General features: G+C 55.9%; 1 protein-coding gene across 1 annotated transcript in view; it reads left to right on the forward strand.

Moving 5' to 3' along the window:
• Nucleotides 1-6,048: 6,048 nt before the first annotated feature.
• Nucleotides 6,049-26,192, forward strand: part of CERK (ceramide kinase) — a 52,645-nt gene continuing 32,501 nt past the window's right edge. Inside the window, exons 1-2 of the mRNA XM_057556530.1 lie at nt 6,049-6,115; nt 6,893-7,180. Coding sequence (XP_057412513.1) covers nt 6,049-6,115; nt 6,893-7,180 — 355 coding nt within the window. The remainder of the gene's footprint in view (nt 6,116-6,892; nt 7,181-26,192) is intronic.

Below are 26,192 nucleotides of genomic sequence, written 5' to 3' on the forward strand. Positions count from 1 at the left end.
GTCCTGGGGGCAGAGGGGAGGAATTAGGAAGAAACCTGGATTTCCATTTTAAAAGGATCCCTCTGGCTGCTGAGTGAAAGCTGGAAGATCAACATGGTCCAGGAGTTTTGTTGGACAGCCCTTTCCTTCCCTGGTGTATTTATCCTTCTAACAGGGTTCGATGCAATTGTTAATCTCAGCTCCTAAAATCACAGCGGTTTCCTGTAAGGAGTCCTGCAGATAACATGCAGGACTTAGACATTTCCCTAAACCTAGACAGTCTGCCCAAGTCCCTTCACCTTCACCCTGAATGGCAGCCTGGCAAGCAAATGACCTGAGCTGCCTCCCACCCCAGACACGAAAACAAAGCTCCAGGGGCCCTGGGACTTTAAGGCATCTGAGAAAGGGTTTAAAGTGTTCTTGTTTATCTTTTGGTTTGGTTGTTTGAGGATTTTTGGAATGTTTCCGTAACAAAAACAGATCTTACAGGCACTCTCTGATTCCTGATATGGGAGTCTGCCTTTAGAAACAGACCGTGCATATGTTTTAGCTCAGATAAAGCAGCGCTCAACTCCCAGCTCAAGTAGCAGATTGTCCCTCTGAGCCTCCAAAATGGGCGCAATTAGCTTTATCTCCAAGGAATGCCGTGAACTGAGTCCCGACTGACCCAGAGCAGGCTGTCAATTAAAGGTGGGTATCATTGCCACTGCAGGGCTTTGTGACTTCCCTCTGTTTCCTGGCTGAGCTCTGCAAATTGTGAAAGGCAAGCCTCTCTTAAGACCTTCATCCTTCCCCCTTAGGCCCACAGGGAGCTTTGTGCAGGAGCCCTTGCCCAGCTCTGCTCCGGGGGTCGGGTCCCTGCACCTGCCAGTACTTGGCACACAGTAGGGCTCAGTGACCCTGAGTCAGAGGAACGGCTGCTTTCCTGGACTTCTTCAGAGGCTGCTGCCCCTCTCTGGTCTCCGTGTCTCCATCTGTCAAGGGGGTGGAGGGAGCTGGTCCAGATTCCCTGACCTGAGTCCCGCGCCCTAAGTTCATGGTTCATGCCCTCCTCCTCCCTGGTTTTCTGTCTTCTGCTACACAAACCGTGTGTGCGAGGGTGCAGCTCTCCAGCTCGCCTTTTATTTGGTCTCCTTCCCACCTATCCTTCCACGTACGGCGTCCTCTGGCCAGCCATCACTGCCGGGTGTGCCTTGGTTCTGCAGTAGCTGATTGCAATCATTCTCTAAGGTGGGCTGGCAATGCATGTTGTTTCTACTGATTCTTCTTCCCTTTGTTTTTTTGGATTGTGTTTTGGACTCAATAGTAGATTCTTTGTTTGTGCGGCAGAACTTCTGGATTGAACCCAGATTGTGTTTGTTTATTCTTTATCTTTAAGATCGTCTTTCCTCCAGAAGGTATTATTTGCATTCGCCTGGGTTTGGCAGAAGCAGGCTTTCTCCTTCTACTCGGGGTGCAGGCCCATCCCCTGCCTCCTGTCCCCGGTTCATGGAACTTACCGTTGCCCTCCCCCACCCTGTGGCTGAATCAGATCACCTGTCTCCCAAGCCTTTGCAATTTCCTCTTATATTTTACAGACCTCGGATATCAAAAGGCAAATGCACATGCCAGGTATGCTATCCAGCCTCTCCCGATCCGTCTGAAGACCATAGTTGACGGCTGTCCTGTGCAAGCATCACCTCCGCCGTGTCCCCGGCAGCCCTGGACACCGGGTCACGTGTTCCCCACCCCACATCCCACTGCACCCGACCAAAGGCCACTCAGCCAGGCTGCATGCTGGGCCATAGATGTCACCGGCTGGGAACCTCCCAGGGTCCTCCTCCCCCGGGGCCCAAGGCTGGACACTGCAGCAGCTCCCATCCCCGAGGAGTCAAGGCCGTACTGCATGAACCAGAAGTGGACTCTGCTGCCGACCTGGGGACGCGGCTCACGTGCAGGTGCCCCTCCCACCGCCCTCACTGAGCTCTCCCCGCCTCTGAGGACCCCAGCCAGCCAGCCAGCTTTCCTCCAGCTGCGGAGACGGGAGCGGAGTCTCTGCAGAGTTCATCCCCCGGGAGCTGGCCTTTTCCCCAGCACGGTCTGCTGCTAAGCAAACAGCATCCCCCAGACAAGGCAGGCCTACTCCCCACGGGGAGAGAAACCCAGGATGTTGCCGACAGGACGGCCAGACTGTGCGAGGGCGGCCTTCGGGGTCCCACAGCCCTGTGTGTCATTCCCTGCTCCACCCCTCGCTACTGGATAACCCTGGCCCACGTCCTAACCTCACTGGGACGGTCTTCTCACCTGCAGAGCAGTGTCACCTTGAAGATTAGATGAGCTGGTGCAGAGCGCAATGCCAGGCACCCTCTCAGCACCCGACCCAGGCAGGTCACCCGAGCAGGCCTGGGGAGCCTAGGGGGTGCAGACCAAACCTGATCCTGGCCTTCGGGCCCTCCCCTGGGTGCACTGCTCCCACGGTGCCCAGGTCTGCGAGCAGCCCTGATCCTTCGGCCACCTGTGGTATTATTCTCCGCTGGTCGCGCCCGACTGGCCCTTCCAGCTCAGATCCACCCTCTGGCCACCACCCTTGAGGGCCACCCTCCATGCCAGCCCAGGCTCGGGGCTTTCCCGGGTGGGCAGGTCCAGCCTCTGCGGTATAGTCTCTGGGAATCTGGATGGGGCCCACAAGAGCACGTCAGGCAGGACAGCCCTGTGTATCCTGGAGGGTGGCTTGGTTGGAGTGCCTGGGGCAGGACCTGCTGGGGGTGCAGGCTGCCCTTGTGTGCCCCCTGTTCTCATATTTCGGACTCTCCTACACCAGTGTGGCCCTGGGGCTCCCACTGAGCTAGTTACCTTTCTGTAGAACTTGAACAGGCCAGGTTAGTTTTGAGGGCCTCAGTCTTTCCATGTGTAAAACGGGGCAAATAAATCCCACTTCCAGAGGTTGCTGTCTGGGTCACAGGGATGTGCATTTTGTAACTTATCAGCTTACCCTCCCTGGGATATTTCTTCCAGGCAGTCAACCTTGACGGGAAGTTAGAAGCTCTTCTTGCAGGATGGAGGGCAGAGGGCGGCGCTGCGGGCAGCCGGTGTGCAGCTGGTGCAGGCGTTCCCACCCCCACGCAGCAGGATTGTGATGTCAAGTCCGATGCTGAGTTCATGGGGAGGAAGCCTGGGAAGATAAGCAGAGCTGTCACAGTCAATGCGGCCAGGGGCTCCCAGGGGAGAGAGAAAGTAGGTCAGAGGCCATGGAAGGGATGGTGCTAGGAGGTGCTGACGGCGCCAGGTCCCCATTAGCGGCCAGGGCTCTGTGGGCAGAAGCCAGTGGGCCTCCGGCTGGGATGACGCAGTGGGCGGGATGCTTGTGGGCGTTGGGTGGCAATGCTGTGGGCCTAGACTGGACCTCAGGGTGCAGGCAGCCCGCATGTGAGGTAACCTGGACAGGCGCAGCGTGGCCCAGGGGGCGGTGGCCAACGCTGGGCAAGATGTCCAGCCTAGACCAGCTGGCCACTTCAGGCTGTAGGGCAGTCACGCCACCAGGGAGCAGCCCAAGCCTGCAGACTGGACACGGGACGGGACAGGTGGCAGGGCAGGGCCTGACCCAGCGGGGCTCCAGGCTGCTGGGCTGAGCCTGTGCTCTCGGGCCCAGCTGGCTGCCGGGGCACAGCTCGGCCCCGTGGAGGAATGGCCAGCAATGGGCACACACCAGAACCGCAACAGGTTCTGCGGTGCCGCGTGTGGAGATGAGGCCATGGACGGGCAGCCCCGAGGAAGCCCCATGAAGCCAGCTGCCCAGGGATTCGGCCGCGTTAAAGGAGAAGGCTGGTGGGGTTTCCCAGGCAGACACGTGGGAAGGGCATCTGGCCAGGGCCCAGCATGCGAAAGGTGAGAGGTGAGGTGGCTGGAAGGCCAGCAGGGGAGCCCGGGGCACATTCTGAACGCAGACGGCTGAGTCACCCCAGCCTTCTGAAGGTTCTTGGTGGCTGTTCTGCTGATTTGCCTTTGCAGCCAGCTCCTGACGGGCCCACCAGGACCTGGCGTGCAGCAGGGGCCTAGCAGCTGCTCTGGGGCAAAGCCGCCTCTTTCCTTCCATGCCCCCAGCTCTGTGCTCAGAGTCACGGGCCCACAGCCCTCACGTAGGGCCTGACCCCCTGCCCAACCCTCTCCCCATCCAGCTCAAGTGCAGGAAGCACGTCTTCTGAAAACTTGGCCTTTATTTCAATAAATTCTCCCTCTGGTTTAAGCATGTGGTCTTGCCTTGGCCAGGCCCCTCCCCGGCCAAACCAAGGACTACAGCCCCCTGGGGTGGAAGGCCGCGGTAGCGGTTGGTTGGGGCTGCAAAATGCCATAGACTGGGTGGCTGAAACAAGAGAAATTCATTTCCTCAGTTCTGGTTCGGAGAGGCTGCAAGTCCAAGATCAAGGTGCCAGCAGGTTGTTTTCCTCTGAGGCCTCTCTCTGTGGTTTGCAAACAGCTGCCCTCTTGCTGCCTCTTCATGTGTTTGACCCTCTGTGCCCGATCACCCATGGTCCCTCTGAGTGTCCAAATCCCCTCTCTTATAAAGCCACCTGTCACACTGGATTGGGGCCTACCCCCAAGGCCACATTATACTTTAATCACCTCTGTAAAGACTCTATCTCCAACTCCACTCACGTTCTGAAGTCCTGGGGGTCAGGACTTCAGCATGTGAATTTTAGGGGGTCACAATGCAGCCTATAACAGCCACTGAGAGCCCCCTGGCCTGGCCTATGGACTTTGAGTCTGTCAAGTGAGGAGGGTGGGGGTCCCTCGGGGCCCCAGCAGCGTTGTGTAGTTGACGCTGCTGCCTCCCCGACAGAGCGCCCTGAGGGTGGGGGTGGGGAGGGGGCCTGAGTCCTCTCTGGGCGCCCCCCTGGCTACAGGATTGTATCAGCTGACGTGTGGCATTCAAGGATCCTGTGTGAGTAACCGAGGAGGGCAGAAGGGGCGCAGCCCAGGGAGGCCGCAGGGAGAGGCCACACAGGGAGGCTGGCACTTCTGAGTCCCTGCCCACCGGCCCTTTCCTGGCATCCCTCCTCACGTGCAGCAGTGTGTTACCAGCCCCCCGCCTGGTGCTGGTGCAAGATTTCCAAACACGTTTCATATCCACATTTTCGGAGCCTCAGACCAGCAGCCCTGTTGCCATCAGCCCTACTGGGCTGGGAGATCAGGCCCGGCTTGCCCAAGGGAGGGGCTAGAACTCACACCCCACCTTCTGCCCTATCCGGGCTCCTGATTCCCTGCACCCAGCCTGAACAGGGGCTGGGCTCCCAGCGGGAGTGAATCACAGGGAGCTGGCAGGATCAGACCTGTACCTGTGGCTCCCCAGTGCCAGGCATGGGCAGCGAGGCCGCAGGCCTGCCCTTCCGCCATCCGCTGAGGGGGCGCACGCGCTCTGAGAGCAGGGCTGGAGCCCCGCTGGGCTGGGTGCTGCACTTAGCAGGGGGTGTCAGGGAAGGTCCCCTGTGGAGAGGGGACGGTTGAGCTGAGCACGGTGGTGAGGAAGAGAATCCGGGGGCACCAGGGTGATGCCTCAGCAAAGTGCTCAAAACAGCAGCCCCCCTCTCCTTGGGCCTGCTCAGGAGGGGAGCGCAGGGCTCAGCTGCCTGCCCCCCGCCAGCTTCCTCCCAGGCCCCTAAGGGGAAGACTGCTTCCTCCAGCCAGCCTTCCCTGCCTGCCAGCCTGCAGGCCCCTCCCCTCTGGTGGCCGCTTATACTCCAGCATCTTCCCCTTGCAGGCTGGCTGGCCATGAGAACCTGGGGCTGCGGGACCCCTAGCTGCTCTCTGCAGCCCCCAGCCCAGACACATACTCCAGTGGGCAGTAAAGGGTGGCTGGACCCTGGCAGGCCTCTGAGCCACACCTCTGCTACCTGTGACCAGGACGTACCTCCTCAGGGGGAATCTGTCCACAACCTAGGTGTGCAGGCCCGGGAGGGCCCTTTGACCCAGTTTTAGGCACTCACTCCCCAGTGCCTAAAACTGCCCCCTTAGGAGTGTAGGGGTGCTGCAGCACCTGCCTCCCTGGGTGGTCCCGAGGGTGGCCTCTAAGCAGAGGAGAGGGTGCCCGGTACCATGCTGGCCCCAGCAGAGCCCACACCTCCAGAGGGTGCATGCCAGGCCTTCAAGAGGAGAGGACGGGGTATCCAAGACGCCGCCCGACGCCCAAAGTCAAGCTGCCCAGGGCGGCCGCAGGAGGACAGGCGTGGGGCGCGGAGCCCACCCAAGGCCCGTGGGCTTCCTCCACACCCGCACGACCGCCCAGGCAGCATTTCGGCGCCCCTGGAGGCCCCCGCCTGTCCTGACGACCCACCAGGGAGGCGCTACTGAGCTCCACGCCCCCGGCCACGGCGGCCCGCTCCCCAGGATCGGCGGCAAGGGGAAGCCACCTCCTCGGGCCAGAGCGAAGCCCTGCGGACTCGCCCGGGCGAGCTCACCCGGTCCGCGCGGCCCGACCCCAGCCCAGGCCCCTCCTCGATCGCCCGGCCCCTCCCCCGCCCCCTCCTCTGTTCCCTGCTCCCTCCTCTCCCCGCCCCCCTCACGCCCGACCCCCTTCTCAGGTCCCCCCGCCCAGACCCCCCCTTGGTTCCTCGGCTCGGCACCCACCTCGTCCGTCCCCCTCCTCGTCCCCTCCCCGTCCCACCGCCCGGTCCCCCTCGCGGCCTTTCCTCGTCCCCTCGCCCCGCCCACCTCCCCCGGCCGACTCCTCCCCTCCCCCGTCCAGCCCCCTCTCAGTGCCCCGAGTCCGGCCCTCCTCCCAAGCCCGACCCCCTCTCCCTCCCCCGCTCCGCCCCCTCCCCGTCCCCCGCCTGGTCCCCCGCGGCCGCTCTGCGTACGGGGTGACGCAGCGCCGCCCACCCGCGCGCCCCGCCCGCCCCGCGCCGCCGCCGCCGCCGCCGCCGCCGCCGCCGCCGCCGCCGCCGCCGCCGCCGCCGCCGCCGCCGCCGCTGCAGCCGCCGCCGCGACCCGGCTGGGCTCCAGGGGCCGCTAACGGTCCAGCGCCCCTCGGCGTCTGCGCGCCCGCCCGGCGCCCTCAGCCCGGCCGACCCGGCGGCGCCCTGGGCGCTGGGCGCGATGGGGGCCGCGGAGCCGCTGCGCTCGGTGCTGTGGGTGAAGCAGCAGCGCTGCGCAGTGAGCCTGGACCCCGCGCGGGCGCTGCTGCGCTGGTGGCGGAGCCCGGGGCCCGAAGCCGGCGCCCCCGGCGCGGGTGAGTGTCGCCGCCGGCCCGCGGGCTCGGCCGGGGTGGCGGGGCAGGGAGGGGCCGGGGAGGCCGGCGGGCGGGGGCCCCGGGACCGGAGGCCCGGAGATGGGGGCCGGGGTCTCGGCAGCAGCTGGCAGGGAGGAGTCCCGGGCGCCGAGAGTGTGTACACTCCGGGACCGGGGTGACAAAGAGCGAGCGCCGGGGCGGGGGCGGGGGTGGGGGGAGGTGCCGGCGGGGAGGGCCGGAGCCCGGGCGCCTGCGGTCCCGGCGAGGATGCGACCCCGGAGGGCGAGGCGCGGCGTGGTGACGGCGGGGGAGGTCTGCGGCCCGGGAGGTGTCGCCTGGACGGGGCCGCATCTCCGTGACCGGCCTGCAAGTATCTGAAAGGCACCATCTGGATCGATTGTGAGACTGATTACGGATGGATCCCGAGGGAGTGCCGGCGCCCCGCACTCGGTTTCAGTTTAACCCGAGTACAGATGCTTTTCGTTAGCGGGGATCCAGAGCGGGGTCAGGAATTCCTGTTGTAAAGTGAAAGACAGGCTCATGATCTTCTGTCTGGGATGTGCTCCCTGGTGGGGTTGGTGTGGGTGTTAATTCTGGTGCAACAGGCTGGACACAGGACCTGCGGAGGCCCTCCGATTTGGAGAAGTGTAATTTAACTAAAAAGGGCACTCTCTCTCCCAAGGAGAAGGGGCCAGCGGCTCCCTGGGCCGAGACGGCGGCGGCAGAGGGGTGGGCAGAGGCTTATCAAGGAGGTGTCATTTGACCCCTGGCAGGAGGAGGAGGATTACCGGAGGCGCCTTTGGACAGTGAGAAGGGGGAGGCGTCCATGGCTGGCGAGGAAGCCCAGGGCTGGCGAGTGTGGGTGTGTTTCCATCTCATTCATTTGTCTTTCGCAATGTTTTATTGAGGCCCTGTCCGGGAAGGGCGCGGCGGTAATCCTCGCCTCTGCTCAGTGCACGTGACAAAGTCCCTGCCGCAATGGAGCATTTTCCATTAGAGGGAGAGACAAGAGGGGAACACAGGGGCGTGTATGTCTCAGAAGAGCCCTGCAGGGTGGGGGCAGGTCGCTGTGGTGCAGGGGGTCCCAGAGTCCTCACTTGCAGGGGGGCATTGGACCAGAGCCCTGGAGGGACCTGTGCACATTGGGAAGAGATGGTCCTTGCGGGAAGGCCACAAATGCCAAGGCCGGAGGTCCACGGGGTACTGCAGGAACGGAGGGAGATGGGGGAGGGGAAACGGGGCTGTTTGGGTGGCATGGGCTGAGATGGGGACCCCTGGAGGGCTTTATCCATCTTAACCTGGAGAAAGGATCCCTGTGGCAGCTTGGAGGAGAGCAGACAGAGGAGGGACTGCAGGTGGGAGTGGTGGTGAGCAGGGCTGGGCCTGCCTGTACTGAATGAGCAGCGCCAGGGGAACGTGAATTCCAGGTTTGTAGTTACTGAAATTGCAGGAGGAGCAGGGATTTCGTTTTTAATTATTGGGGGGTGGGGTGTGTAGGTCAGGGTTCTCTGGTGGATGTTCTGAGTTTGGGATGGCTTTCAGATGCCTTGGGGGCAGTCGGGGGTGCTGCGATGGGTCTGGGGGTGCTTTCTGACACAGGTTGTGTGGCTCTGCTGGTGGGGGAGAGGTGAGGCAGAGCTGGCCGGTTAATTGGGGCCAAGGTCAAGGGTGGTCTTGGACTCTTGGTTTCTAGCCTCGGCATCACCAGAAGCATGGTCTGCAGAGAGCTTATCTGTGGCCGGGGGTCTGAGACTCTACCCTTCTACCAGCTTTCTGTTGTCCCCTTGGGAAGACATGTCATTCCTCGGACGTCATGCTCCGGCCTCCTGGCACCGCACGACTAGGTCATGCCTGGCCTGTCCCTGAGGGCTTTTGAGCTTTCCTGTAAACCTCTCGGGTTAAGGATGGGGCACTGCCATTTCGTGGGGCACTTGGGCGCAGCCACTGTGCTTCTGTCCTGTATCCCATTCAAACATGATGCATTCCTGCAGGGCAGCTTCTCCTGTATTTTACGGACATAGAGAGTTTCAGAAACCGGCCCAACTAGTGGTTGAACCCTGGTTTGAGGCGTGGTGGGTCCAACTCCAGCTGCTGTGCACTGGGTGGTGTGGCCTCCCTCAGGCCACAGCGGCCATGTGGACACTGGACAGACCCCGCCCGTCCGGGACGTCTCGGTGGGGAGGTCACTCCTTGCCTGCTTTCGGCGTGGGCATCCTCAGCCGGCTGCCGTTATGGTTTCCAGTCCCCAGATCCTCGGTTTTGGGCGGCGTGCTTCGGGGCGGCTCCTCACTGGCACAGCTGCCTGCCCTCTTCCCTGGGACGGTGGTTGCTTCACTCTTACAAACCGTGAAGGCCCTTTTGTACGGGGACTGGTATGCAAGAGATTGGTCCCCTCCCCGGAGAGGCCGGGGCTGTGGGAGCCCTGGCAGCCCCTGTGCAGCCCACCACCCTGGGAAAGCGCTGGGTCAGCAGTGCAGGGACGGAGCTCGGGGCTTTCCTCATAGCTGCATCCCCAGGGCAGTGGCGTCTGAGTCAGATGATTCCATGCTTGAGAGCAGCCCTGGCAGTAGGGAGACGGGAAGCAGTCCACGGGACATTTGATTCAGTTACAGAGTGGCAGTACCCAGCCTCCCGCAGTCCCAGGTGTGTCTGCTTGCCGGGATGGACCGTGGCTTGGCCGCGGAGGGAAGGGAGGGGAGGGTTGTGCAAAAACAGACTGATGGGGCAGGGAGTGAATTGAGATCACCTTCGAGGAAGGACAGGGGAGGGACCTGCCCCGGGGCAGCCGCGTGCACTGGGTGCAGCCGCTCCATCTGACCCGCTCGGTCTCTCCACAGCCTCGCTCCTGTTTTCAGACGGGAAAAATGGAAGTTGTGAACTGATTGCAATTGACTGTAACGTACAGAAGGGAGCTAGCTTTTAATCCAGGCCCACGCTCCTTCATGTGTGAGGGGGCTCAGTGGTTGAGAGCAAAGGAGGGACCCGGATTTCAGGGGGCAGCGTTGTCTGGACCCAGGAACAGCTGCTCTTAAGGAAGCTGTGAGGCTCCGGGGCGCCAGCCTGGTCGGAAGTGGGGCAGACTGAACACAGGAAACCCGGACCCAGCCTTCTCACAGTGGGTCGGGCTAGTTCAGCTTGAAACAGACTGAAACTGCATCTGGGCTGTACCCCGGGGTTCAGGAAAAGAGACTCTGGATGTGTTCCTTTAGAGTTGGGGCTGGGAGGAGTGTATTGGCACCCTGGGGTGGGGTGGGGCAGTGCCCAGGCTCCACCTGTGAAGGAAACCCTCCCCTTCCTCTGGCGGCTCCCCCCGAGCCTGGGATGCCCCAGGGCCGATGGGGAGCTCCTTGGGTAGGTCACTGCTGTATTTACAGAGTGTCCCCAACACCCCTACGCAGTGCCCAGCAAAAGGTAGGGAAGCCACAGATACTTAAAAAGTTTTTTAATGCTTACAAAAGTAACTCATGTTGATTTAGTAAAATCTAGAAAACACAGAAAGCACACAGAAAAAGAATCACCCTTAGTCTTAACCTTCAACAGTGAATATTTGGTGTTTGTTTCTGTGCAAATATGCATATTACTGTTTACTCTCTTAAAACATGGTTTTTTTAATGTGAACTTTATCGAGGCATAATTTGCATACAGTAAAATTCACACATTTTAAGTGTATAGTTTGGTGACTTTGCCACATTTGATCATCTGTCCTAAGGAAAAAGACAGGTACTTAAGGAACTGTGGTTTAGGCTTTAGAAAATATATTTTCTGTGTGTTTGTTAAGATACTGATGACCCCCTCCTCATGTCCCCGTCCCCATTCTCCCGGGGCTCCTCGTGTGCCTGTGCACGGCAGGTGCTGAATAACCCTGTGTGGATGGCCGCATATGGGAGGTGAGGTGTGGCCTGCCCCTGGCCACGTGGTGAGCGGAGGCCGCCTCGGGACTGGGCTCTGGCTGTGTGGGATGCAGCATGTCCAGGGGTCACCGCTGCCACTGGCAGGAGAACATGGGGGGGAGTGGTTGCTTTGCTGTTTGCTCTCCCAGCACCTTGACTTTTCTCTGGAGGATGTGGGTTTAAAACCATTGGAAGTGGCTGGGAAGCTGAATGGTTTGTGTAAAGCCCACAAATTCTACAGAATCCCCTAAAGCATAAACACCACAGATCCTGTAGTCCTGTGTTTCAGTATCCCCTGATGTGTCTTAGTTATGCCCTGTGAGAAAGTCAAAAGTGCTGTAGATAGTGTCAGATGATGTAAAGCTAACGACCTGCACAGTTTGATAGGAGGAATCTCAGTATATTTGAATAGGAAATAAATGGCAATCCTGTCTACCTGTTTCAGAAAAAAAAATAGAATCTCATTCTAGATTTGCATGTGATTCACCGTCGGAAGAGATGTACCGGCTTTTGTGGTTTCGAAAGCAGATGTCAGGAAAACAGCAGTCCTGCCTGCCATCTGTCTCTCTAGGCACCTGCCTCAGTTATGGTCAGGTTACATGACTTAACAGTAGGCGAACGTGGTCATAAATATCATAATCTGAGATAATTCCAAGGTTAACTTTTATTTGTTACTCTAAAATAGGTCAGCAAACATTTTCTTCAAAAGCCAGATAGCAATTATTTTAGACTCTGGGTCACAACTTCTCAGCTCTGCTGTTTTAGCACAAAAGCTGCTGTAGGCAGCATGAGAGTGAATGCACGTGGCCGTGTGCCAATAAAACTTTATTTACAAAAGCGGGCAGCAAGCTGAATTTGGCCTGCAGTTTGCCGACCCTGCTCTAAACCATTATTCATCATTATGCGTTTTCCTGCTCTGTTGTTTGGTGCATTCACATTCAGGATTGCTATGTCTTCATTTTGGATTGACCCTTTTTTCGTTGTGTAATGCCCTTCTCTGTCTCTGATCATTGTATTTGTTCTGGAGTCTACTTTATTGATTGACACGGCCACTCCTGCTCCACACGTCTTTTCCATCCTTTTACTTTCAACCTGCTTACATCATTAGATTTGAAGTGAGTTTCTTTAGACTGCATAGGGTTGACTCATGTTTTTTAATTAAGTAAGCCAATCTATGTCTTTTTAATGTAAATATATTAGGGCTTAAGTCTGCCATTTTATTTTTTGTTTTCTGGTTTTTGTTTCTCTGTTTTTCCCTGCCTTCCTGTGAATTACTTAAAAATATTTTTTTAGAATTCCATTTGTCTATATATCTTCGTCTTTTTTTTTTTTAATTTTATTTATTTATTTTTATTTATTTATGGCTGCATTGGGTCTTCGTTTCTGTACGAGGGCTTTCTCTAGTTGCGGCAAGTGGGGGCCACTCTTCATCGAGGTGCGCAGGCCTCTCACTATCGCGGCCTCTCTTGTTGCAGAGCACAGGCTCCAGACGCGCAGGCTCAGTAATTGTGGTTCACGGGCCTAGTTGCTCCGCGGCATGTGGGATCTTCCCAGACCAGGGCTCGAACCCGTGTCCCCTGCATTGGCAGGCAGATTCTCAACCACTGCGCCACCAAGGAAGCCCTATCTTCATCTTTTTTATTAGCTGTTTATTGTGGTAAAATATCCGTACTGTTTTTGAGTGCACCTCTTTGTATAGAGGTGGAGTGGTTGCCCAAGATATTGGTCTATATATATGTATCTCATCCCAATCTTGTGGTGCTGCCATTTTACCAGTTTGAGTGAAGTGCAGAAACCTTACCTCTCTGCATCGCTTTACTCTCCCGTTTTATAATGAAATTGTCTTAATTATTTCTTCTACATGGGTTTAGAACCACATTGGTGTTATAATTTTCTCTTCCACCCGGAAACATAATTAAGAAAAGTCAGGAAGAGAAGGAAATCCTATTGTGTTTACCCATATCTTTGCTTACTCTGTTCTTTCTTCCTTTTTTTTCCCCCCCAGGACTCTTATCACTTCATTTCTACTTCCTGCATCCTTTCTTTTATGATAGGTCTGCTGGCAACAAGTTCTCTTAGTTTTTCTTCATCTGAGAATGTCTTAATTTCTCCTTTATCCCTAAAGGATATTTTTGCTGGGTGTAAGATTCCAGGTTGACCATTCTTTTCTTTTCAGCACTGGAAAAATATTGTGCCACTTCCTCTGGCTTCCATGGTTTCTGAGGAGAAATCCACTGTCATTCAGATTTTTCTCACCTGTAGGTAAGGTGTAGTTTCTCTCTCGCTGATGTGAACATTCTTTTCCTTGTACTTGATTTTCAGAATCCAGACTGTAATGTGTCTTGGACTGGATTTCTTTGGATTAATCGTGTTTGAGGTTATGCCTTTTATCAAATTTGGGAAGTTTTCAGCCATTATTTTTTGAGTACTTTTTCAGCCCCTCTCCTTCTCTACTTCTGAGACTGTAGTGACACACATGTTGGATCCTCCATTATAATCCCACAGGTCTCTGAGGCTCTGTTCGTTTTGTGTTTTTTTGTTTTGTTTTTGTTTTTAATTCTGTTTTCCTCTGCTGTTCAATTTGAGTCATTTCTGTTGTCCCATCTTCCAGTTCACTGATTCTTTCTTCTGTCCCTCCGTTCTGCTGTTGAGTCCACCTGTTTGTTTTCTATTTTGGTTACTGTATTTTTCAGTTCTAAAATGTCCATTTGGATCTTCTTTATATCTTCTATTTCTTTTTTCTTTTTTAAAGATTTATTTATTATTTATTTATTTTTGGCTGCATCGGGTTTTAGTTGTGGCATGCGCGATCTTTGTTGAGGCATGCAGGCTTCTCTCTAGTTGTGGTGCACAGGCTCCAGGGCACGTGGGCTCTGTAGTTTGTGGCATACGGGCCTTCTAGTTGAGGCGCAAGGGCTCAGTAGTTGTGGCTTATGGGCTTAGTTGCCCTGCAGCCTGTGGGATCTTAAGTTTCCCAACCAGGGGTCGAACCCGCATTCCCTGCATTAGAAGGCGGATTCCTTACCACTGGACTGCCAGGGAAGTCCCTATGTCTTCTACTTCTTTGCTAAGACTTTTTTCTTTGCTGAGTCTTTATATGTCTTCAATTGTTTCAAGTGTGTAATTGTTCGTGAAGCCTTTTCACAGTGGCTGCTTTAAGGTCCTTGTCAGACAATCCTAACATCTTTGTCATCTCAGTGTTGGCATCCAGCAATTGTCTTTTTTTCTCTCATTTTGAGATCTTCCTAGTTCTTGGCATGGTGATTGATTTTAGATTGAAACCTGGACATTTTGGTACTGTGTTATGAAATTTTGGATCTTATTTAAATTTCCTCTTTTAGCTTGCCCTCTCTGACACTGCTGCATCAGGGAAGAGGGAGACTAGTTACTGCCAGGTGGGGGAAGAAGTCCAGGTTCCCCTCGGCCCTGTTGACAATCGGGGGGGGGAGGGGCTCCTCATTGATGCTGGGTGGGCTAGGACTTCCGGCCCCCCACTAGGCCTGCACAGAGACCCCCTTGGCTGGAAGGGGTAGGGGTGCCTCGCAACTGCTCTCCAAGGGTCTCCTGACACCTGGGTGGGTGGAGGTGGGTGGTGGTGAAAATCCTGACTTTCCCCTAGGTCTCCCCTGACACCACCCCACTACTGCTGAGTGAAGGTGAAGTCCACTCCCTCTTTGTCTCCACCGACCCCTGTGGGGAGCGAGGCTCGTTACCAGCTGGCTGGGATGAAAGTCCTGGCTCCCTGAATGCCTTCCCTCACGCCACCCTGGTGGGGAGTGTCGGGTGCCTCCCTACACCCCTGAGGGTGGAAGTCTAGGCCCCCAGGTGGACTTTGCTGGCGTGTGGGCATGGGGCCAGGTTTTCTGTGTGTTTGTTGTTTGTCTAGAAGTTTCCTGTCTTACTGGGCTGTCCTTCCCCTGGTCCTTTGGCCAGAGAGGGCACTCTTTGTTGGGGTTTTTGGTTTGTACCCACTGGCATTTCCGGGTTGCTGGATTCTTCAAATCTGGGACGCATGAGGCAAAAGGAAACCCAGGGAACTCACCCCCTGTCCTTCCCTGGTCCCGAGGTCCCCGGCCAGCTTCCTCCTTCTCCCCACCTTTCAGAGTCTCCCTGTGTTTGTGTGACACATGGCTCAGCGGAGGAACAGGGAAAAGCACACCTTGTCCATCATCTCAGCAGTGGAAGGTCCCTGTGCATTTTTTAAAATATTTTTTCTCTCTGTTATTCAAAACAGATTATTCCTACTGACCTGTTCAGCTTCACTGGCTTTCCTCTGTCACCCCCACTCCGCTACTGAGCCCAGCTAGTGGATGTTTTATTTCAGATGCTGTACTTTCAGTTTTAAAGCTTCCATTTGGTTCCTTCTAATAGTTTATTTTTCTCCCCTGGGAACTTCTGTCATCTTTCCGTTCATTTTAAGAATGTTCAGCTGTACCTCACCGAGCACGGTTATACCGACCACGTTAAAGTTTTTGTCTCGTGCCTCCGACATCTGGGTCATCTCAGGCCGGGCGTCTGTGGACTGTCTTTCCCTTGGGCATGGCAGCGTTTTCTGGTTCTTGGTGTGCTGATTAATTTTGTACCCTGGACATTTTTCATATTTCTTTGTAAGGCTCTGGGTCCCATCAAAGTCCTTTGGAGAATTTTCTTAGGCAGGTGCTCAGCCTGGTTGTACACAGACGGCAAGTCGGTCTCACATTGTGGGAGGGGTTTCCACATCAGTCCAGCTCTCAAGGCCTTTTTCACGCCGCGGGGGGCCACCCTGGTGTTTGTCACTCAGGGGTGAGTCTGGGGCCGGGGAGCTGGCACACTTGGCACTTCGGCTCCCAAGGCTCCTCTGTGCTTCCCGCGGTTCAGCACACGGAGGCCGGGAGGGAGCCCGGCGTGTGTCAGCTCACGGGCAGAGCCAGGACGCCCTTCCCCAGCCCTGCCGGCCACGCTCTGGCTCCTCTGGACAGAGGGCTGGGCGTTCGCTGTCCGCATCCAGCGAGCCGTTCTAGCTCTCAGGCTGCCCTTGGCTCAGAGCTGGGGATGGAGAGGAGAGGAAGGCTCTGGAAGACTGCAGGGCGCCGCTCCTTCTGCGTGGGTGCTGCTCCGGCCACTGGCCCGCCGCTCGTTGCTTTTGGCGCCTTCGGTTAACTGTCTCCCTCCCATCTTGTCCAGACCTCTTGGTCACCATCAGAGGAGGGATAGGCGGTCATGCGCCTGCTTCATCCTGGTCGGAACTGTGTCTGTCCAGACTGACGTTCTCGTGCCTGTAGTGCTGTGCTTACCGCCTCAAGTAATCCTCACCAGAGCCCTTGGAGCCATCTGGTGTTGTCCCCAGTTCAGAGGTGGCAGGTGGGGGGGCTGCTCCAGAGCTCGGGCGCTGAGATCCTGGGGTACGCCCCTGCAAGGACGTGGCTGCCGGGGTCCGTTTCTGCAGCGCCCACTGCCTTTCCTGGCGGGCAGGTGGGGGGAGAGCAGGGTTCTTGGAGCAGGAGTCATTCTGGCTGCAGCCCCCGGCGGCCGCGGGCGGGGGCACCGCACGCCCCCTGGTCACTCGGCTGGGGGTGCTCACACGGGGTAGCACGTGGTCGGAGGAGCCGATGGCTGTGCGAGTGGGAATCGGGGACGGGCTGTTTCCTGGGTGTGGAAATGCAGTTGTGCCAGAGTTGGCTCCACGGTATACGGTCCGCAGGTCCAGGGTGAGTGCAACCCGTCCCCTGAACCTACAGCCTGGGGACCCGAGGAGAACCCTGTCCCAGGCAGGTGTGGCAGAGGCGTTTCCTGAAGGGCCAGGTCCAGTCCTGTCGCAGGTGCTGATGGAGCAGAGCCCCGAGGGCGGCAGGGCCGGGGGCCACCTGGAGCCGGACGCTTGGCCAGGTCGCTAGGCCGCTGGTGCCCCAGGACTGCTGGGCTCTCCCCGCAGTGGCCGGGGTCAAAGGCCAAAGTGCGACAAAGGTGGTAGCGAGTCCCTCTTAGGCAGGACTGTTTCAGGATGGGCGGGAGCTGCTCTGGTCTCCGGGTTTTGAGTCAGGAGGACACGGTGATGCCTTATCTTTCCGGACGGGGTTGATGACATTTCTTCACGTGGGGACGACAGTGAAGTGTCAGCAGTGTGGGGTCTGCATCCTGTCTCCACGCCCCATTCAAAGGGCAGGTGCACGTGTGTGAGTGTGTGCGCAGGAGCGTGTGCACGTGTGCCTGTGTGTGAGCAGCGGCTCCTGGGTGGAAAGGGGCCGCCCTCCCTGCCCGCCAGCCTGTGGCCCCAGCAGTCCCCGCGTCTCGGCTTCCTCTCTGGCCACACGCCTTGTGCAGCCTTTCTCAGGAAACCAGTGGACCTGCTCCGCTGCCTTTTCCATAGCATTTATGACTGGATAAGTTGATAAAACATGTATATCAACTTCGTCGTTTCTCAGAGGCCTCCCCACACCTGCCAGAGGGCGGGGTTTCTGTCCCGCACCGCCTCCCTGTCTGAAGCTGGGTGGGCCCGTAGCAGTGCTGAGCACGTGAGTGGAGCGTGGTGGGGCAGCTTCGGGCGCAGTGCCTGGGCTTTTTAATGGGTACTCATGAGCCTTGGTGACTCACGTGTGTTAAGGTTTAGCATAAACCATGATATACCTGATAATTGAATATCTTCTAAGAGAAAAGTACATCGTGAAGTATTTTAGGGCCTAAGGATTCCAAAGATTTTGTGCCTGGAATGATCTAGAAAGGTTTATCTAGAAAGGTTTAAAAATAGACTCAACTGAGCTGGACACTGATTCAGCCCACAGACTCAGAGAGCCCGTGGGGTTCCAGGCGGGCCCCTGGCCTGCCCTGCCGGCTCCCCCCCACCGCCCCAGCTCCCCCCCGCCCCCCTGCTGCTTCTCCCCGTAAACCTGACTATAAACAGCTAAACTGGTTGGGCCGCTTTTCCTAAGAAAGGTGCCTGGTGCCCTCCCTCGTCCTCTGGTGTCGTCCCCCCCCCCCCCCCCCCCGTCCCTTATCTGAATGCCTGCACCTGCCCTTTTCTGTAGATCCCGTGCTTCCCTCCTAGGGCCTGTACAGTCCCTGGCTGGCACTTGCCACCTTCTGGAGTTTCTTGAGCCTAAGGGGACAGAGTGTCTCGGACAGGATTACCTCTGAGGACACTTAGACCCACGCACCCGAGTCGTAGTAAGAGATGTTACCTGTGCCCTGCCGTGGCGAGCGCTAAGAACAGCTAACACACATGGGGCGGCCGGGCACCAGACCCTCTTCTCAGCGCTTTAGGTGAGAATCCTTTCATTCTCACGTGTCCCCATTTTACAGAGAAGGTAACTCAGCACAGAGATGCTAGGCATTTGCCCAAGGTCACATAGCTGGGAAGCGCCAGGGCCCACTTCCAGCCTTGGCTTCTACTCTGGATCCACTGTCGGTCCTTCTGGTCAACAGTGGGGACTGCTCTTTGGCCAGAGTGAGGAAAGGTGGGCTTGTGAGCCAGGCTCGACTTCGGGTCAGAAGAGGTGAAAAGGTGGGAGGCTGCTGGGGGGAGGGTTCCTCCTGTGAGCAGCCTCGGGTAGCTGCCGGAGCTGCAGCGGTGGGCAGACGGTCAGGGCCCCTGCAGCGCATGGGACACGCACACCAGCTTCCCTCCCAGGCTGGCGTCCTGGTGACGTGCTGGCCACTGCGGGTGTGCAGACAAGGGTCGAAGGCCACATTGTACTGGGTCAAGTAAATTCTAATTGACCGGCACCTCATCTGCGCATCAGGAACTTTGGGGCTAAAGTAACTGGGATATACTTACAGTTTTGTTTGAAATTATTGTGTTATTGAAATAAACCAGTAAGGGACTTCTCTGGCGGTCCAGTGGTTAAGACTCTGCGATTCCACTGCAGGGGGCATGGGTTAGATCCCTGGTCGGGGAACTAACATACTGCATCATGCTGTGCGGTGTGGCCAAAAACGAAACAAAACAAACAAAAAACCAATAAGAAATAGTTACAAATGGAAATTTAATTATTAAAATAGATCACTCAGTGGAAACAATTATTGTTCTCATAGAAACGTGACCTGCTGTTGATAAGTCTGTAGGACTTGCCGTTCTTCTTCTAGACAGATAACCCTGGAGTGGCAGCTGCGTAGCCTTACCAAGCTTGTAAAACATCGAAGAGGAGCTATGTTGGTTTGTTTCCAACTTTGTTTCCAAAGTGATAGGAATCTAATTTCACTTAAATTTTTCTTGTGTGTCAGGCTAGACTGGGTGAAATGATAGCCATTATGGGTGATACAATTTTATTTGTAATCTGTAGGGTCAGAGTAACTACAGATTGTCCTCACGGGGGGGGGGGGGGGGGGGGGCGGGGGGGGTGCTGCTGATGGGTCGCCCTTGGGCTAAATTTGGCCCACAGATATTTTTTGACTTGTCCAGTGAGGTTTTCTTTTCCTTTTCGAATTATAGTCAACATTTTAAGTCAGGAGATTTCACACCAAAAAATCCAAGCTTCTGGCGTATCCCTGAGTGATGTCGCCTGTGTGCTGTGACCAGGACTATGGCCTCCAGGTGGTTGGGGCGCTTGGGTGCCACCCGCCCACCGCCTCGTGGAGCTTCACGAACACGATCTTGAAACATCAAGCTGCCGGACGAATTTTCTGTTTCTGTGGAGTTAGAAGACAAATTTTTTTCTGTATGAGAAAAGCCACTGGGGATTGCCTGGGTTGGGTAGGGTGCCTGAGAAGTAGCTACCTTCAAGATTTGCCTGTTTTGACTGAAACTGGAAGACTGTTCTACAAATGTCTAGTGGGGTGTGTGGACATGCAGAGGGGGAGGATGCTTACCCAGAGTCCACCTGTCAGTCGCCGTGCTCCCCTCCGTCGCCCCCGTGGGATTTGGGGCAGGTGTGGACCTGCCATCACGGGCTGTGGCAGGTGGCAGGTGCTCGAGGCCGTGGTTTGTTGTCTTGGTGACAAGGTCTCGGGCACACGTCTTGGAGTGGAGAAGTACTTTGTGACATTTATGCTGTAGGAGAAAATGTGTAATGCTTGAAGAGAGATCGAAAACTGGTCTATAGGTTTAGTCCTCAAAATGCCTCGCTCTCGTTGGAAATCCAAATTCTTCCCTTCTTGTGAAGCCACTTAAGTCTGTCCCTCTCCTTGTGGCCTTTTCCTGTTCTGAATTGGTGTCGCGGGTGGCGGTGATGTCACATAATCCAGCCCCGAGGATCCTTTAATCTAAGGCCGCACGTGGAGGCGCCCAGGGAAGGCTGCTGAGCGAGGAGGCAGCGGGTGCAGGGGCGGAGCAGCAGCCTGGACCGTCCTCCGCGGCTCACCCAGCCCGCCACAAACCCGGCCTGCCGGGATCTGTCCTGGCCCCGTCAGCGACCAGCAGGTCCCCCACCCCTCGGTGCCTTTGTTTGCTCGTCTGTCCATCAGGGGAGTCGGCGACCTGCCCCAGCGGGCCGTGGGGTTCTGTCCACGGGAGGCGGTAGCTGGCGCGCGGGCGTCTCTGAAACCAGCCGGGCCTGTGGCCCTCCGCTACCTCCCAAGGGCACCTCCACCCATGACCCCTCCCCTCCTCCCCGATCACGTCCAAAACCTGTCGTCTGCTGGGCCTGGGACGCCGCTCCCCCAGGTGCCGGGACAGTGTGGCTGTGTGGTCACTAAGTGATCGTGATGTGACTCTTGGGCGTGTGGGGTCTCTCGTGACGCCGGCCGGCTCTCCCGACTCTCATCGTCAAACCAGAGCAGGTGTTGATGAGTGGAGGGAGGGGCCCCGCCCCGCAGGGCCTTGGAGAAAGTTTGCGGCGCTCGCCGCCGAGGGCGCCTCGGGAAAGAGCGGCGTCTGCCTTCGGCCCTGACGTGGATCTGCGGGGTCAGGTCTGGGAGGTCGCAGCTCATCTTTGCCCACCGGACGTGACGGTGTCGTGTAGCAGATGAGAGCGGCCCGCTGGCGGGGATGGCGGGGCAGTGTGAGCACGGTGACCATGGTCCAGTGAATTTGTTTTCTGCATGGTGTTTCTGGACTCTGCGAGGTGGTGAGCTGTGGGCAGGAGGGCTCCCTGGTCTTCATTTCCACAGGGAGCTCTCACCCAGGGGCGCTCTGCTTCTGCTGCACGTGTTCGGGCGGCTGAGCTGCCGGGAGGCGCGTTTCACGTGCGTAATTGCTCAGGGGGTTGGGCGGTGTGACCTCAGACCCTCGGGCTCTTCCTCGGGGCAGGGGCCCTGGTGCTGGTGCCCCGGGGTGGGGCTGCGTGGCTGCCAGCTCCCCGGCTTTTCTCTCTGGCCTCATCGCCGTCTAGTTCCCGTGGACGTGCGTCTCAGGCTGTGACACGATGCACCAGGTGCTCCGTGGGGACCTGCCCTGCCCTGTCCCGTGCGCTCCCTCTCACGCGGATGGCGTGTCCTGGGAGCGGAGCTGTGCCCTTGACTGTGAACTTGTCTTTGCTCTGGTCGCCCTTGGCCTCCTCGATGTCTGCGGGACCCTGGCCACCTCGCCACCAGCACGGGGTACGTGTGCGCTGACACATGGGCGGTCGCTCTCCTGGGGGAACGGAGGCCACTGCGTGCTCGGCCATCCAGGAACTTGTAAGATAAGCAGATTGACAGACAGCAGGGACTTTTCTCCCCCTTAGTCACAGCCGTGAAGCACACTCAGCGTTCGTGGGTCACAGTGAGCACTGAAAAGGGTAGAACAGAACCGAGAACAGTGGTGAGAGTGGCTGGGGTCCTCAGCTGTCCCGGGAGAGCTGCGGGCCTGCAGCGTGGGCACCCTGTCCGGCGGGCATTGCCTGTGGTTGCTCTGGAACACGGCGGCCCTTCGGTCACCACCTTGTGGGAGAGTACGGGGCACAGTCGCACTCCTTGGGGAGGGGAGCACAGAAGAGTCGCATCTCTTGTCAGCAAAAGCCTTGAAACTTCCAGCCCAGGTTTGGTTACCAAATTTCAGTCCACTTTTGGAAAGGATTCTACTGCATGAGAACTTTTTTTTTTTTTTTTGAGTTGGTGACAATTATTATATTTGAACCGGTGGTAATGGCCCTTAAAATAGATTGCTTTATTATTAGAAAGAAAAATTAATGCTGAAACTGAACTGAAACACAGAGAGAGGCACGTTCAAGTTTGGCCAAAGGATCTGAAAGTGAAAGAAGAGGGGGTTGATCTTAGTCATTCAGTCGGCAGTTCTAACTCACTTGAGCCGCATTCTAAGAAGAAATCCAGATTATTTAGAGTATGGTTTTATAAAATGTGCAAAACCTAATAAAATGACCTATCCTGATATATTATTGGTAAGGATATTCTTGTAAGTGAAAGCTTAAGTCCTTCAAGATTAAAGATATTCCAACCGTTTGCTCTACATGGCTGCCGATCATGCACACTGGAGTTGAGGGGGGCCCTTGGTTGTGGGTGCAGAGGATGCACCCCTGCCTCGGTCCCCCGCTGGTGTTTGGGTTTGGCAGGCTCTCTTTAACCTCTGCCTGACAGGAAACATTTTTTGATAGATTTGCCAGAAGCGAGTCCTGGCCCTGCCGGTGGCTTGGACGAGTTCTCTGACCTGCAGGCTTCAGTAGGAGTAGGATCTGGAAGACCTTCTGTGAGTCCCTCTGTGCAGTGAGGATCATGATATTTACCTTCTGGGTTGTTTGTGAGGACTACACGAGATTATACATTTAGCACAAAGTTGGCCTCACAAGTGGCAATTATTATTATTACTATCACTATTATTATGCCCGGCGTAAAGCAGCCTACTCATGTGACAAAGCGTGACACATGGAGACCAGGGCTGGACTCGGGTTGGCCAGGCCCTGTGTGAGGTGACCGGTGCGGACACACACAGCTCTGAATGGAGCAAGTAAGACCACCCTCAGGGAAATGCCACCTAGTAGGAGGCAGAAAAGTGACTGCAGGCCAGGCTGACACCCTGGTGAGGGGGGACCTGGAGGCCTCCCCGAGGAGATGGGGTTAAGCTGGGAAGCAGAAAGCCCTGGGCCAGTCAGGTGGCCGTGTGTGTGTGTGTGTATCTGGCGTGTGTGTATGTGGTGTGTGTGTGTGTGTCTGGGTGTGTGTGTATCTGGGTGTGTGTGTGTATCTGGCGTGTGTGTATGTGGTGTGTGTGTGTATCTGGGTGTGTGTATCTGGGTGTGTGTATCTGAGTGTGTGTGTGTATCTGGCATGTGTGTATGTGGTGTGTGTTTGTATGTGGGTATGTGTGTGTATCTGGCGTGTGTGTATGTGGTGTGTGTGTGTGTGTATCTGGCGTGTGTGTATGTGGGGTGTGTGTGTGTATCTGGGTGTGTGTATCTGGGGGTGTGTGTGTATCTGGCGTGTGTGTATGTGGTGTGTGTGTGTGTATCTGGCGTGTGCGTATGTGGGGTGTGTGTGTGTGTATCTGGCGTGTGTGTGGGCAGGGCGTACCTGGTGTATAGACAGACCATTCCCAGAAAAGGGAGCAAGGCTGGGAACTAGCGGCTTGGCTGAGGGACAGAGGTGGTCCCCGAGTGAGTGTGTGGTTAGAACATACTTACTTTACATCCCAAGCAAGTTATTTGTGATCATACATTCCAGTAAAGCCTTATAAATGCTTTACTTCTTTTGGAATTTGGAATGTGTCAGGTAAGTTGTAGAATTTATTATTATCAATGAATAAAAATGACCAAAATTAGCATCATAGCTGGAGATTAGGTTTATAAGATGTTTAACAGTGTAAAATAAAAATATCAAATAGGTATTCAAATTTTATGGGTTTTTTCCTAATTTTATCAAAAGTTTGCCTCTTCTATATTTGTCTTCTTTATTTCAAATCTGCTCAGTTTTTATAGCATTGCAAAAGTTGATGCTACTTAAAATTTCAGTTTTAAACTTAAAAAACTCTCCTAAACTATACTTCAATCACACGTATCCTAAACTTTAATATTGTACCACATGCAATTTAATATCCCAATTAGGGAAGGATAGAAGGAAGAAAGCCCTTCTCGTGAACAATGTGTGTTTTTATCCCGTGGCTGTGTTTTCCCGCCCTGTGTCCTCTTCACTGCAGACACACTCACCGTCTTCCGGGTGGTGATGATCCGTGACCACATTACTGCATTTTACTCTTTGGACACAAATGGTTCTTTCTGTACTTCGTTTTCTTTTTAAATACTTTTATCATGGAGGTAATACATGGTGCTCCATGGAAAGATAGTCTTCTTGTCATTAATACATAGTATCTCTTTAGTTCTTTGTATTATGACCAACATTGCCTTTTGTTTCTCAAAATTTGTAATGTCTGTAGAGGGTAATAAAACAGTTTGTTTCTGTTGGATTCCAAATTGAGTCTTCCAGACCAGAGGTAACTGAAACCACATTAGAAGGAGGACAGAGAACACCCGGGATGGATGTTTTCAGTGTCCCTGTGGTGTGCACCCAGCACAGAGCCCGCTGCCCACGCGGGAGGACCCGGTGAAGTTGTGTGGGGAGCACGTCTGGCGCTGCCCGCTGGGCACGTGGAAGGCGGCACAGAGCACGTTTTGTTTGCTTGCATGATGAGATTTTCTCTCTTAAATGTTCAAGACCCTTCAGACTGTGACGGGACGCAAGTTCTCAGAGGCTTGTCAACTTGCCCCTCAGATCGTAAGCATCCTTTCCAAGTACCAGCGTGAGTTGCTGCCTCGTGGCACTGGGTCAGTGTGTCCCCAGGATGCGCTTGTAAAATACATGCCCTGTGGGGACCGTGCTGCTTGTGATTAAAACTCTTTGGTGGGCTTCCCTGGTGGCGCAGTGGTTGAGAATCTGCCTGCTAATGCAGGGGACACGGGTTCGAGCCCTGGTCTGGGAAGATCCCACATGCCGCGGAGCAGCTGGGCCCGTGAGCCACAATTGCTGAGCCTGCGCGTCTGGAGCCTGTGCCCCGCGACGGGAGGGGCCGCGATAGAGAAAGGCCCGCGCACCGCGATGAAGAGCGGTCCCCGCACCGCGATGAAGAGTGGCCCCCGCTTGCCGCAACTGGAGAAAGCCCTCGCACGAACCGAAGACCCAACACAGCCAAAAATAAATAAATAAATAAATAAATAAATAAGAAAATCCTTTAAAAAAAAAAAAAAAAAAAAAAACTCTTTGGTGACTTTCGTGCTCAGAGGCGTGGCAGCAAGTTCCCGGGGAGTAACCAGTTTGAGAAGACAGGAGAATATTTTTGTGGAAGTTACGTCCAAGCCATCTCGCGGTGGGTTGGTTTTCTTGGTGGTTCTATGAAGCCCTCCATCACAGCTGGCACACGAGGGTGTGCGGTGAGTCTAGGTGAGGGGGCCTGGGGAAGAGTTAGGAGATGCCGGTCAGAGCTGGATGGGTGGGACCAGCTGAAGCCACAGTGTGTCCTGTAGAACGCAGAGGGCCTGCTCTGCCAGGACCAAGCTGTGGCACAGGGTGTGCTCGGCCCCTGCCTTCCCCAGCTACACACACACACACACACACACGGATGCACACACGCACATACACACACGGATACACACACGCACATACACACACGGATACACACACGCATATACACACACGGATACGCACACGCAGAGCCGGGAGAGAAGCCCCACGGGGCCTGCAGTCAGAGAGGGAGGGAGTCTGTGTTGGCAGGCAGGCAGGCAGTGGGGATGTCAGCTGCTGAAGCCGTGGGTTCTGCGTCAGATCCGTTGCACCTGCCTCCACTGATGAAGGTCGTTTTCAGACTTGCACGCCCTCCAAGCAGTACAGAGCGTAAATAGTAAGATGTTTGCCCAAGTTGTTTTCTGAAACTTGGGATCAGCTATGTCTGGTTCCAGCTGATCTGGTTGAGACTAGATAGGACCACCGACCCTCCAACTGGGCCTGCGTCTGTGTCTGCTTGCTGACCTTTTAACATCACAGGGCCGAAAACTTCACCCTCAGATGGTGCTCAGCGCCCCCATTTCTGATTGTGCAGAGGCCGGTGGCCTAGTTACACCTGCACACGATGACGTACCTGTTCCCCCATCACCCTCCCCCATGCTCCCCCCGCCCTGGGTGCCCTTCTGCTTTGTCCCAAAGATACCCCAGCCCCTGGCCTTGGGGAGGCGCACCCGAGGCTTGTTCTCCTGCCTCCTCGCGTGGCTGCCTTGGAAGTAAACCTTTCTCTGCTGCTGACCTCGGCGTGTCCGCATTTGGCTTGCTGCATGTCCGGCAGGACGAGCCTGGTT

Source organism: Balaenoptera acutorostrata, chromosome 11 (genome assembly GCF_949987535.1).
Source record: "Balaenoptera acutorostrata chromosome 11, mBalAcu1.1, whole genome shotgun sequence".
NCBI lineage: Eukaryota > Metazoa > Chordata > Mammalia > Artiodactyla > Balaenopteridae > Balaenoptera > Balaenoptera acutorostrata.